Genomic DNA, 14,413 nt, shown 5'->3' on the forward strand with positions numbered 1-14,413 from the left:
CTGTTCATAGAGTACATAGGAGAGAAGTACATAGAGTACATAGGTGCAGAATGTGGTGTTGTGGTTACATAGAATCATAGAACCCTACAGTGCAGAAAGAGGCCCTTCAGCCCATCGAGTCTGCACCAACCACAATCCCACCCAAGCCCTACCCCCGTATCCCTACACATTATACCCACTAATCCCTCTAACTTACACATCCCTAGACACTAAGGGGTAATTTTTTAGCATGGCCAATCAACCTAACCTGCACATCTTTGGACTGTGGGAGGAAACTGGAGTACCCAGAGGAAACCCACGCAGACACGAGGAGAATGTGCAAACTCCACACAGACACTGACCCAAGCCAGGAATCGAACGCAGGACCCTGGAGCTGCGAAGCAGCAGTGCTAACCACTGTGCTACTGTGCCGCCCCACTGTGCTAACGTGCCGCCCCGTATCTCTATTTCAGATAGAGTGAAGTGAACGATCAGCTTAACATATAATAGGTCTATTGAAAAGTTTGATGGCATCAGGGAAGCAATTGTTCTTGAATCGGTTGGTATGTGATCTCTGACTTTTGTATCTTTTTCCCAATGGAAGTAGATGGAAAAGAGTATGTCTGGAGTGTGTGGGATCCTTGATTATGCCGCTGCTTTTCCAAGGCAGTGGGAAGTGTATATGGGGTCAATGAACGGGAGGCTGGTTTGAGTGATGGACTGGGTTATTGTGGTCTTGGTCAGAGTAGGAGCCATACCAAGCTGTGATACCTCCGGAAAGGATGCTTTCTATGGTGCATCTGTAAAAACACCGTGGCGATTGGCCACAGTGTAAACACAGAGACTGAAATATATTGAATTAGGCCTGAATTTTTATTGTGTCAGGGTGACTTGGGAGTCCTTTAAAAATGGAAGGTGGGTCGCACATCCAGCACTCCGGACCTGGCCAGTTCCCTTGCATCGATAGTGTCTTACTCCTCTGCAATTTTCGCGGAGTCAGGCCAGGTTATTAAATGGTCATGGTTCATAATCCTTGGGAAGAGCTATGAACCCTAATCTTAGGTTCTAAAGGTCCTACTCATCCTCTATGTCAAGTTACGCCCTCCATCCACCCCATGTGGCCCCTTTGTCAAGCTTTGCCTTTCCACCCATCCGTCCCATCATCCCTAATGTCCCCTATGTCAAGCTATGACAGTTTTATGCCCATTGACCAACTATACACTGTCCAGAACCCAATTAACCCAATAATATATAGTGGTATATATTATTAAAGTTTTTAAAAAGTAATATGTCCATAACTTTCTCCTATGTTGGAAAAAAGTCTTCACTACTAATAAACTGTCAATCATCCAGACCCTTTAACATATTATTAACAAACACTTGAAACCACTCAACTTGCATAAACAAACAGTGTGAAATTGACAGCAGGGATCATAGATCCCATTGTGTTTGCCTGGCTGAGGGCCCAAACAATCATTACATTTCCAAAACATCTGCTCTCCAGAGAAAATATTGATTGACAGCTTAGGCTTTCTGATCTCTGCTATCAATGTTACACTGTTTGTTTACATAAGTTGACTGGTTTTAAGAGTTTGAAATTTGTTATTGATAATGTTAAAGATCTGGATGATTGACACTTTTATCAGCTTGTAGTGAAAACTTTTCTTTCAATCGAGGAGAAGGTTATGAATAAATTACTATTTTGAAAGTCAACTTGGCGTTGGTGGGGCATGGGAGTGGATGGAAGGGCAGCGCTTGACATAGGAGACGTGAGGGACCTTTGGAGGTGGTTGGAGATATGTGGTGGCATGGATGAGGTGTAGGGGTGATGATGAGGTGGTGTGAGGGCTGGAGAGCCAGTGTAGAGTGTTTTTATTTTCACTGAGACAAATGCCCTCAACACTGAGATGGGCCTTCTTGAACATCCATCTCTGCACCCGGCAGGGCCTGTGCTTGCCTCCAAACATCTTTCCGGGGTAGCTGATTTGACTCCAACCCCACCTACTGCCTAGCAATAAAGATCCTGCCTTTGCAGGCACTTTTGTCTTGAGGCAGGTGGGTTGAGTTGGGATGTTTCCCAACTTTTGTTACCTGCCTTGAGAATGAAAACCCAGGCCTTCGAGTCAAAGTAGATACAGGGAAAGAAAGAATAGATTAAGACAGAAGAGGGACATAAAGAAAAATTGAGAAAAACATTAACAGAGCAATGAAGAGGACATTGTTATCCAGTCGTGCTTGGGAATTGTTGCTTCGACCATTCATAAGTGAGGAATGAATCAATGGTAGAGAAATTATGCAAAAAGAACATTTTTACTCACACACTGTAGGCCAAACTGATTTTCTGAAAGAAATCTACCCACTTTGCATTTTTAGTGTCAACACAGCTTTGTATCCCGACCATTATTGCGTTCTGACATGAAACAGGAGTGTGGATGCCAAAATTGGCACCAAATACTGCCAAGACTGATCTAAAAACACTTTTTTTTTAAACAATTCACTACCTGCTGGATTGAGGCTCCGCGGCTTCATTCGTTCCTTGTCTGGGCCTCCAAAGTTGAGTTTGAGGTTGGGACCGTAAATCACATCATTAACAGAGTCCTCATGAAGTGAGTTACCAGCCCTAACTTGTCAGCGGTTGAGATTAATTTGTACTTAATGCGCAATGAATTTCAATGGATTAGTGCGCAAGATTGCAGTTTTTAAACTTCCGTTGAGGCTAAAGTTGAAGCAGTGCAACTCGTCCAGCGATTTGTGAGGAATTGGGTCTGGTGTCTCCACTCGCCATAAATCGCTGCATCTTTTTGCAATGTATTCATGGCTTGTGTCATTGATGCATTAGATATATTGCAGCTTTTCAACTCTTGCCAAAGTTTTCCACTATTTCTTAGCAGTCATGTTTCTGGGAGCTCAGATGCACCTTTGAAAGTCTTGAATGAGAAAGAGACTTATAGTTTTAAGTTTATTTATTAGTGTCACAAGTAGGCTTACATTAACATTGCAATAAAGTCACTGTGAAAATCCCCTAGTTACCACACTCCGGCCCCTGTTCGGGTGCATTGAGGGAGAATTTGGCATGGCCAATACAGGTAACCAGCATGTCTTTCGGATTGTGGGAGGAAACTGGAGCACCCGGAGGAAACCCAAGCAGCCACAGGGAAACTGCACAGAGAATGACCCAAACTGGAATTGAACCCGGGTCCCTGGCACTGTGCTGCCTCGATTTCACAAAAAAAAAAGCTTCAGTAATCAAACATTTCTAATAAATGCTGTGTGTTCCTTAATTCCATTTTATTGTGAGCAACACCACAGTACGCTCACTAACTTATTAAAAAAATCTCACATTTAGTATCTACATTTATATTCATCAGCCATTGTATCCAGGTTGCCACACTTCAACCTGCTTCATTTTAAATGTTTCGCCAATATCTCTTCCTTTCTCTCTTTACAGGGACTGTAAGAATGTCATTTAACATGGGGTTATGGATTAAAACAGCCATTATTGAATCATTCACTCAGTACCATTTTTCCTGACATTGACTTCAATGGATGTGATGCATGACGAGCAGCTAACTTAATATCATCCATTTTTCATCACGTCACAAGGTTAAAATTACCATCCAAGAGCCCATCTTTAAAATTGTGTCTGTACAGTGATTGTCATAGAGTCATAGAAATATAACAGGCCCTTCAGCCCAGCTTGTCCACGCCAACCAGTTTTCCTAAACTGAACTAGTCTCATTTGCCTCTGTTTGGCTCATATCCCTCTAAACCTCTCCTAAACATGTACCTGTCTAAATATCTTTTAAATGTTGTAATTGCACCTGCCTCTACCGCCTCCTCTGGCAGCTCATTCCATATACGCACCACCCTCTATGTGAAAAAGTTACCCTTTAGGTCTCTTCTAAATCCTTCCCCTCTCATCTTATACCTACACCCTCTAGTTTTGGATTCCCCTACCCTGGGGAAAAGACCGTGGATATTCACCTACTTATGCCCCTCATGACTTTATAAAGCCGTATAGGATCACCCCTCATCCTCCTGTGCTCCAGGGAAAAAAAGCCCCAGCCTCTCCTTGTAATTCAAGCCTTTCAGTCCCGGTAACATCTGATACATTAACGAGTTAATACGGAATATTTAGACCCAAAACAAAGCAGCTAAAACAGAGTGATGTTGAAAGGCCAAAGAAAATCGTAGTTATATAAGGTTCAAAAATATTTACTAATAGACTGGATGACAAGAATAAGCACTCTAGCCTGAAGTTCTGGCTCGATTCTCAACCTCATCAATTCTATCATGTTCCCTGACCTTTTCTTGGCGACTTTGAATAGGTCATTGGCTTAAATCTGCTATACATGATTATCATGCAGTATGTGTATAGTGCTGGAAATAAGCTTCGAGTTTAAAAAAAATTCCAAGGATGCCAGAGATGGGAAAACAGTGGGTGCAGATTTAGGGGCAAAAATGTTGTTTGGATGCCAATCTGACAATGGAAGAGCACAGTGGTATCTGGATGGGAGGGAAAGTGATCAGTATGCCCCAAGGACAGGGTGGAGTGGACTGCTGGAGTAGTGAATCCAGGCCAGCTATTGCAATCTTTGTATGTGTGTTCCTTTTATCTTTCATTTCCTCACCCTCATTGGAACCAGGTTTCATTCTCGGTGTTGCCAGAATCAGGGAAAGCTCTAGTGAGCGCATTCCGCCCTCTGCTTTTTTGCCAGAGCTCAGATTCTCCCACCCCAGTGTTGCCAAAAGCTAAGGCTAACCCTCTCTTTACATTCAAATTGCAATGTGTTGCTAAAATTCAGGAGCTCTTGGTGTCATTGTCCTCTGTCCTATGGAATTGAAAATCTTCCCTTAGCCGCCCATGCAAGACCATTGAATGCGGTTACTTGTCACGCACAGCTTTCTCAAGCAGTACGTCAAAGAAGGTATCTTGATGACCTTCCCCCGGAGAGCAGGGATATGCAGGGCAGATGAGGAATAAACCTCTCGAAGTGCCAGAAGAGGTGATGGTCAAGTGGTGTTATCGCTAGACTATTCATCCAGAAACTCAGCGGAATGTTCTGGGGACCTGGGTTTGAATCCCGCCACGACAGATGGTGGAATTTGAATTCAATTTAAAAAAACTATCTGGAATTAAGAATCTACTGATGACCATTAAACCATTGTCGATTGTCAGAGTGAGTGCAGAACATAGTGTTACAGTCATAGCTAGGGTGCAGAGAAAGATCAACTTAATGCAAGGTAGGTCCATTTAGAAGTCTGACAGCAGCAGGGAAGAAGCTGTTCTTGAGTCGGTTGGTACGGGACCTCAGACTTTTTATCTTTTTCCCAACGGAAGAAGATGGAAGAGAGAATGTCCAGGATGTGTGGGGTCCTTAATTATTCTGGCTGCTTTGCCGAGGCAACAGGAGGTGTAGACATAGTCAATGGATGGAAGGCTGGTCTGTGTGATGGGTTGGGCTACATTCACAAATCTTTGTAGTTTCTTGCAGTCTTGGGCAGAGCAGGAGCCATACCAAGCTGTGAAACAACCAGAAAGAATGCTTTCTATGGTGCATCAGTAAAAGTTGGTGAGAGTCGTAGCTGATATGTCATATTTCCTTTGTCTCCTGAAGTTTGAGCAAGGATATTGAGGGGAATGTGGCTGTAATGTCCATAACTCCTAAGCTGCTTGATCTAAACCATTACAAAACAAGAAGCAAGCCAACAAATAGTGCTGGCTGAGGGATGAATATTGGCCAGGATTCGAGATGAACTCCCCTCTCTCCTTCAGTAAGTGTAGAACATTGGGCATCCACCTCCGTGGGGAGACGGGATCTGGATTTAATGTCTCACCCAGCAGCTCACCATGCCCGTCGGACCTGTCTGTGCCACACTTTGAACACGGCATTTCTGATAATCAAATTTCTGTTCACACACTTTCAGATGATTGGCTCAGATTCCCAAACAAGTGAAAAATTTGGATTCTACAACTGAGGCAAATATGCCAATAATATGAAGTAGGCCCTGAGCTTATTAAATGAGTCACAAAAGTTTTATATCCATTACATCTTCCGCTCGAGACTAAGCAACGGAAATCTTCAATGTTAAAAATGTGATTAATAGTATGATAATAAAGATATTAAAAAAAACAGGCACAGTAAGAAAGCACATTTAATATAAATCCTCTTTTATTGTCCATCTCTGGATGCTCTGACTGGTACTGATGGACCGATCCTTAAACCACTCATTATGTTCCCAAATAATGGTGCAAATAATGGGTTCCTCTGTTCTACTGCTGTTCTGGAGATTCTCTATTGCACACAAATACTGTTCTGCTGATTCACTATTGTACACTATTACTGTTCTAGAGATCCATTACTGTTACCTATTGCTGTTCTGATTGACTATTGTACACTATTGCAATTGAAGAGATTCACTATTGTGAATTGCTGTTGAGGAGATTCACTGTTTACACTAATACTGTTCTGTACACGATTACTGTTCTAGAGATTCACTATTGTACACTATTGCTGTTCTAACAATTCAGTATTGTACACTATTGCCATTCTGGTGATCCAGTATTGCTATTCTGGTGATTCACTAATGCACACTATTGCTGTTCAGGACATTCACTATTGTGCACTATTGCTGTTCAGGAGATTCACTATTGTGCACTATTACTGTTCTAGAGATTCACTATTGTACACTATTGCAGTTTGGGAGATTCATTATTGCACACTGTTGAGGAGATTCATTATTGTAGACTTGCTGCTCGGGAGATTCATTATTGTACACTGTTGGCGTTCAGGAGATTCATTATTGTATATTTTTGGTTGCAGGAGATTCACTATTGTGCACTATTGCTGTGCTGGAGATCCACTATTGCACACTATTTCTATTCAGCAGATTCACTATTGTACACTATTGCTGTTCTAGAGATTCACTATTGCACACTATTGCAGTTTTTAGGAAATTCACTATTGTACACTATTGCTGTTCAGGGAATTCACTATTGCACACTTGCTGTTCAGGGAATTCCCTATTATACATTATTGCTGTTCTAGAGATTCACTATTGCACCCTATTGCTGTTCAGGGAATTCACTATTATACACTATTACTGTTCTGGAGATTCACTATTGTACACTATTGGCATTCAGGAGGTTCACTATTGTATACTATTGCTGTTCAAGAGATTCATTATTGTGCACTACTGCTGTTCTGGAGATTCACTATTGTACACTATTGCAGTTCAGGAGATTCACTATTGTACACTATTGCAGTTCAGGAGATTCACTATAGTACACAATTGCTGTTCTGGTGATTCACTATTGTTCACTATTGCTGTTTACTGATAGAGTAATTTTGTAAAGAAAATGATCATTCTTTTTAAACAACCGAGATGTTTTTCCTCCTGCTATTTGCAGTGGATATTACACAAAGTAGTATTGTTTACAGTGTTGTGCCTGATTTTTTTTTTCTCCCCTCCATCCTTGTTTTCAGACCCGTTCCAGATGCAGATTATAACCCCATAGCGCCTCTTCATCCCCGTGTGAGCAATCCTTGGATTTTCTGGAATGCTTTCTCATGCACTGCACCCTTTTATCTCTGATTTCATTTGGAGATTTGTGCTGAAAGTGACTTGGCAGCAAAGAGCAGTATTAATGCTCACTATCTAAATGTTGCAATTACAATGTTTGGATGGAGCTACACAATCCATTCTAGAGTGTTGATGGCCTTGTTACATATATTGAGCCAAGCAACAATGTCAGAAAGCTTTATCGTGTTTTTGCTTTCCTGCCTGCCCACGAGACCGGAAACTCCCGCCCAAAGTCAACAGACCTTTCACTGCCCTGTCAAATTTTCCATCCCATGCACATGACGAATGGGACTGGAAAATGTAGGCCTTTGATTCCACCAATAAATTATAGTAGCTTACTGAAATAGCATCAATAACTAATGGATGTTTTGGTAAAACTCCCCTTATGATTAACAGTATTATACATACTGACATGTAAGTGGTAGTATCACCTCAATATCTTACCTACTACTTGTTGTAACCCATTTACAGCCATCCTATAATAACAGCTCTGCACAAGATCTGATAGGACTATCTAGTCGATCTCCATCTCTCTTCAAGGACTCTGGTTTGGGCTCAGTTTTTGCAGCAAAGGTGATCAGTTTTCACTTTTAGAACTCTGCCCATTGTAACCACGACCCTCTCTGGCCTGATTTTACTGACATTTTTGTGTTTTTTAATGTTTGACTCTCCCTCACTTGCTATCAATCTGGCCATTGCCCTGGACACTCGCCTTCTCTGACTGAGCTAACCTGGTCCTCTCAAGCGCTGTCCCACTTGCTGTGAGGGACCTGTTGCTAACTAGCTCTTTCTTTGAGCTCTGTCTCTGCACTTTGTTTTCAAAGCCTTTCTGTGCTGTCACCGCATTATTGTTTTAATACCCTCTGATGCTGCGGCTTTGTTGTTGGATCAGAGGGTCTTTTCATGCCACGAAGCACAATCTAAAACTGTTCAAACCTGTGGTGGCATTGTGGTTAGCATTGCTGCCTCACAGCGCCAGGGACTTGGGTTCGATCCTCGGCTTGGGTCGCTGCCTGTGTGGAGTCTACACGTTTTCCCAGTGTCTATGTGTGTTTCCTCCGGATACTCCAGTTTCATCCCACATTCGGAAAGATGTGCTGGTTAGGTGCATTGACCCGGACAGGTGCCGGACTGTGATGACTAGGAGAATTTCACAGTAACTTTATTGCTGTGTTAATGTAAGCCTTACTTGTGACTAATAAATAAACTTTAAAAACTTTCAATCTCGCAGCATGGCTGAGCACTCTGCCATTTAGAAGGAACCATTGCGACACACCATGTTGTCCCTGTTGTAATGGTATAAAGGCACCAGTTGTTCATAAGGGATTGTGTAAATGCTTTATGGGTTCATTTTTTATGAACAAGCACACATGAGCAGATATGCGTGGATAAAAAGCTTGAGGACATCAGAACTGCAGGGCTGTGCCTTTGTGTTCTGCTCTAGGCTAAAGTGAAACTGAGGCTGGATCACATGACACTCTTCCCTTAAAGTGATAGTATGCTGCTATCTCTTAAAGATAGATTACAAAAATCTGCCCTTGGATTTCACAGATCTAAATGGATCGGCATCGTTAAACCTCAACCAAACTGAGATCTCCTTCAAGGAGCTGTGGCCTCAAATTTTTGGGGCACTTCTCACATCTTCTGGAAGTCAGCTCATCACCAACATTCCTAACTCGCTTCCTGGGTTCAAACTCAGCAGCCGCTAAGTCATGGAGTAGTGAAGTGATGGTGGGTGCCAGAGATGCAAGGGCAAAACTCATGGCGGGTTCTCCCAGGCCACCAGAAACTGTTTCTCCCAGGCCTGGGAGGACTCGCCGTGAGTTTTGCCTTTGCATCTCTGGCACCCACCATCATTTTACTATATTCTTTCTTCATCCTGGGAGACTCCTGGACAATTGACACGGTGGCATAGTGGTTAGCACTGCTGCCTCACAGCGCCAAGGACCCGGTTCAATTCCTGGCTTGGGTAATGGACTGTGCGGAATCTGCATGTTCTCTGTGTCAGCATGGATTTCCTACAGGTGCTCCATATTCCTCCCTCAGTCCAAAAGACGTGCTGGCCATGCTAAATTCTCCTTCAGTGTACCCAAACAGGCGTTGGTATATGGCAACTAGGGGATTTTCACAGTAACTTCGTTGCAGTGTTAATATAAGCTTACTTGTGCTAATAAATACTTAAACTTAAAACTTAATTTGGCAGGATCAGAAACACTAGTTGGCAAAGCTCATTGCAAAGCTTAGACATGAGGAGACGCCACATGAGTGACGTACCAGAGGCTGTTGGAGTTTGTAAGAGTTGTATCCAGTGCGAGTTTGCACTTCCAGGAGAGTAGATGAGCAAATGAGAGGAAGATCAAAACACCTTCATATTGAATGGTGCTGCAACCCAGGAGTTTAGCATTCTGCTTCCGTCTGCATCAATGTGCAGGATGTTAATGAATAAACCACTTTTCATTTCAGGTACACAGTGTCAGTATCAAGCACTCTCAGGCTATGTAAAGCAGTGTTTGTTGGAGAGAGGAACTCGCTATTTCTCTACTCTGTTACATTAATGTGCATTAACCCCATGTGACATTGCCGTTTCTCTCATAGCCTCTTTGACTGAGATTGTCACTTCAGTGTCAATTAGTGTGTAACTAGGGACAGTGAGAAGAGTGAAATTTCATCCCATTGGATTTAAATCCAGTCTAGACTGATGGTATGAAAGGGCAGGATGCTACACCACTGCCTCAAGGATTCACTTTGTAACATAAATGCACAATCTAGGAAGGGGGCTAGATTGTAAAGAAACCTTGTTTAAATGTTATTATACTATTACCACTGATAGTTAACATTTCAGAAAGCAGCAGACCAATAAAATTACCAGAAGCTGCTTCCGATAATTAGCTAAATTGGTATTATTAGTTCATCAATGCTAAGTGTTTATCACTCAAACCTGATTTGTTAAGCAACAGTAGAATCACTAAAACAGTGCTGCCAAAAAATACGTTTCAAGTGTTTGGACCAATATCTGGAACTGAAAATCATGAATGAGGCCAACACCAAGCAAGTTGCTAAAGAAAGGAAATCAATGGTCCAGTTTTCACAAATGTAATTAGTTCCAACTTCAAAACTGATAAACTAGATATCTGCACTTAGGAAAGTGTGTGCCTGTTAGGGTTGGACATTCATTCATTGGTATGAATAAGTGCCAAGTATTTAAATGTGCCAGGTTACAAATAGTCACACTAGGGAATGAACAGAGGTTGATAGACAGGAGTAAGGATAGATAAAGGGGTAACGAACAGATAAGAGGTTACTAACAAGTGGAAGATATTGAAGGTTCAGACACAGAGCACATAAGATTGAGGATGACGGAGGGAGGTTATGCTTAGCACAAGCTTATGTTTAATGGCTGTGTTATTGAGAAGAGAACAAACAATTATGGATAGAAAATGCTGGAAAATCTCAGCAGCCGGAATTTTACTGCCCCGCCTACTATGGGAATTGGAGTGGACGAGGGGCGGTACGTGGAAAGATCCCTTGACCTCAAGTGGGATTTTACAGTTTCAGGATGAGCGAGGTGGTAAAATCCTGCCCAGAAAGTCTGACAGCATCTGTGGAGAATAGAGCCAGCGTTTCGAGTCTGGATGACCTTTCATCAGATATGGATAGAGTTGGGGCTTGAGAGTTTTAGATTTGTTCAGATGGACAATGATGGACAAACTCAAGTTATGGATAGCTGCATGATTCTATGTATGTATTAGATAATAGACAGGTGTATGGTTATGAATGAACAGAGGATTATAGATGAATAGAAGATTATAGGCAAATTCAAAGTTATGAATAAACATAAGGATTTTGCTAGATGTGTGATTTAATTTGGGAGGAAGGATCTTCATTGGACTTCATTGTCAAGTTAGTGCCATCCAACTTGAGCACTGGCCCAATATGCTGTAATAAATCTAACAGCATGCTGAGATGATGCCACTGTATTACAATGCAATCTTACCTGGTATCCCTTAAAAGGACGATACCATTTTAGTACAATTCCACCTCAGAATGATTCAATATCTGGAAGCCATTTCACCAACATCGCTGTCTAATTTGTCCCTCCGCTTTCCATTTTACTCAGTGCTGCATCTTTCTGTTGCTACTCAAAGAATTTCTGACAAATATTGCTGGGAACTCCTGTTCTCAAAAAAATTTCCAATTACCGTACGCAATAGCTACAACCCTTTCGTTTGCAGGCGGTCTCAATAAGTAATACTGAGGGGAGTGGCTCTTTATTATCACAAATGTGCTGATGACTGGCATATATGGTGGGGGGAAAAAATACCTTCAGTTGTTTCAGGATTCCACTGTTAAGAACACAGGTGATGGTAAATGCCAACTTGTTCAAATCCCAGAAGGGAAACAACTACCCTCAACTATATGTTTCAAATTTTTATAGTTTGAGGAAAGGTTTGAGATCCAGGGAATGAAGTCCCAAACCTTTTGTGATGATTTTAATTAAAAAAATGTTTATTAAGAAGTAAAATAAACAACAACAAAGTAAACTAGAAGAGCATTTAACTAAGACAATGGCTGTACACTATCATTAATTTAAAAAGTTCCAAAGAATCTTAACTGCCATCAGGTCTAACTGTCCCCAAGTAATTCTACAACAACTTACAGATTTTAAAATCTATAGAAATACAGTAATTGTTATCACACAATGCAATTATGTCTCCTTGGGGTTGCCTCTGATATAAGCCAACAAGTTGCTTTTCAAATTAGGCTTTCTTCACCGACACTGCTTGCTGGAAATTAAACAGCAATTCTTGCTGTTGGCTGAGGTCTAAAGGCAGTTTCCTCTGTATTGGTTTAATCATCCCCTTAAATAGTTTTTCCCTCTGATTTTCCCTTATCTGAACCAGCTTCTTTAAAAATAAGACTTAATTACCTTCTTTTTGTTTTTGAAGTGTAAATGTAAAGTACACTCACTTTATGAACCTTTCTTCACGTCTCTCGTTTCACACCTTGTACTTCTTCCTTTGAAACCCTTAATAACTTATTCAAATCCATTCCTGTCTTGTCCCCCATTGTTACAAACTCATCTTAGGGAAATATCTGTTTGCAGTGTTGCTAAGCTCATCAACATATCAAATGTACTCGTTCCGCTAAAACAGCCACACTGTCCCTGTCTTAATTAACTTACATTTTCCCACAGTTTTTAAATTCATATGACCAGTGGAAAATATTAATTTCTTGGATTGCCCTGATGTTTTCATGTCACCAATCTTTTCCTGATATTACACATGTAGAACTGGCCTGTTTAATTCCAGAATATGTCACTTTATGGCTGAGCGAAACAAATACTTGGATTGTTTGTGTTTGCCGGTGCCAATTTTTTCCCAAAAGAATACAAGACTGACTCTCATTATAAAATGTCCAATTTAACATCAATAAGTGTTTGTTCTGCTTCTCGTATCAGTTTGAGATAGAAATAAACTGAGGATTAATTGTCTTGAAGGTAGAGCATGCACTTGGTGGATATAGTTTGTTGACTTGTACAGCACACAAGGAGGCCATTCAGCCCATTGTGTCTGCATGGGGAATTGGTTTGTTTGTTTCATCTGCCTAATACCTCACCAAACTTGAGTACCCTTGCAGGCCAAGTAGGGAAATATTCCATACACTATTCCAATCCATGATGACACTATAAAGAAACAAAAATGATATAGTTATAGATGTACTGCCCAAAGCTAACACTGCTTCTTGTTGTGTTTTGCAGGGCCTTGCTGCTGTGACATGCTCTAAGATGAAGGTATGGAAGGTAGTGGTGGTCGCCTCAATGCTCTTCAGTACCATATTTTCAGCTCTTATTTACAGAAACATGTCCATTAGAGGGAGAACAATTACTCCATCCTCATCAGAAGAGCATCAGCCCCAGGACCCAAGACTGCCACCCAGCCCCCAGTCTTACAAAGTGAAATGTAAGGGACCAGTACCTTTCCCTGACACATGTGGAAAGGTACATATAGGTCGGCTCATAGTATCAACAATGAGATCTATTGCACAATAAAAATGCATTTCTATTACACACTTACTCTTAGATTGAGGCTGATGAAGTCTCTGCCTTCATTGGTGACATGGTATTTATTCTTCACTTGAGATGGGTATTGAGGCAGTGCCTCATTGACTGAGGACTGATTTTATGAAGAATTAAATTTTATACCGCAAAAGCAGCGAAATATCCCCCCCCGTACAGGGTCAGTGTTGATTGTGTATTATTATTCATGATAAGAAATCTGCATGCTTCGTAAGCTCTCGTGTTTTTATAGACCTCCTTGTGTCTTTGTGCAAGATAAGTGGTCAGATTCGCGCCCCGGTTCCCAGCAGAGTTGCTCAATGGGAAAGGTGGAAAAGCCCTGGAAAACCATTGGTAACAATGTTCGTTCCATGTCAATTCTGCCCAACTTCTGGCAGATGGTTGGAAAAGCCTTTTGCGGGAAGTCAACTCCATTATCCTCGTTAAAAACCGAGTTAGCAAGTTGGAAAGTAGACCTTTGCGCCCCGTTTTACTTGAGTTCCTAAGAAAGATGCCTAAGCCTACTTTGGAACACTTTGGACTGTTTCTGTGCCTTTGCTAATTTTACTATCACTCCCAATGCCATTGCTAGTAAGATTGTTGTACAATTTCTATTGAGAACATTTTGTGTTTTATTTTATTTAAAGGAGGGTGATTCTCTGCAGAATAATAATTGTGTAAACTATAGCATGAAAATGGAGTGTGGTAGGAAGAATGCCCCCATACCATCTGTTTATATACCATTAAAATGATAATCTATAAATTTGAATAGTACTGTACGTGTTACATGTATAT

At 41.4% G+C, this 14,413-nt stretch overlaps 1 protein-coding gene across 1 annotated transcript in view; it reads left to right on the plus strand.

The window, feature by feature from the left end:
• LOC145358698 (neurturin-like) overlaps positions 1-14,413 on the plus strand; it is a 114,917-nt gene that overhangs the window by 82,774 nt on the left and 17,730 nt on the right. The window contains exon 2 of the mRNA XM_080212926.1: positions 13,322-13,523. Within this exon, the coding sequence (XP_080069052.1) occupies positions 13,322-13,523 (202 nt within the window). The remainder of the gene's footprint in view (positions 1-13,321; positions 13,524-14,413) is intronic.

This window comes from Carcharhinus amblyrhynchos, chromosome 26 (genome assembly GCF_965287045.1).
Source record: "Carcharhinus amblyrhynchos chromosome 26, sCarAmb.v2.hapA, whole genome shotgun sequence".
Classification (NCBI taxonomy): Eukaryota; Metazoa; Chordata; class Chondrichthyes; order Carcharhiniformes; family Carcharhinidae; genus Carcharhinus; species Carcharhinus amblyrhynchos.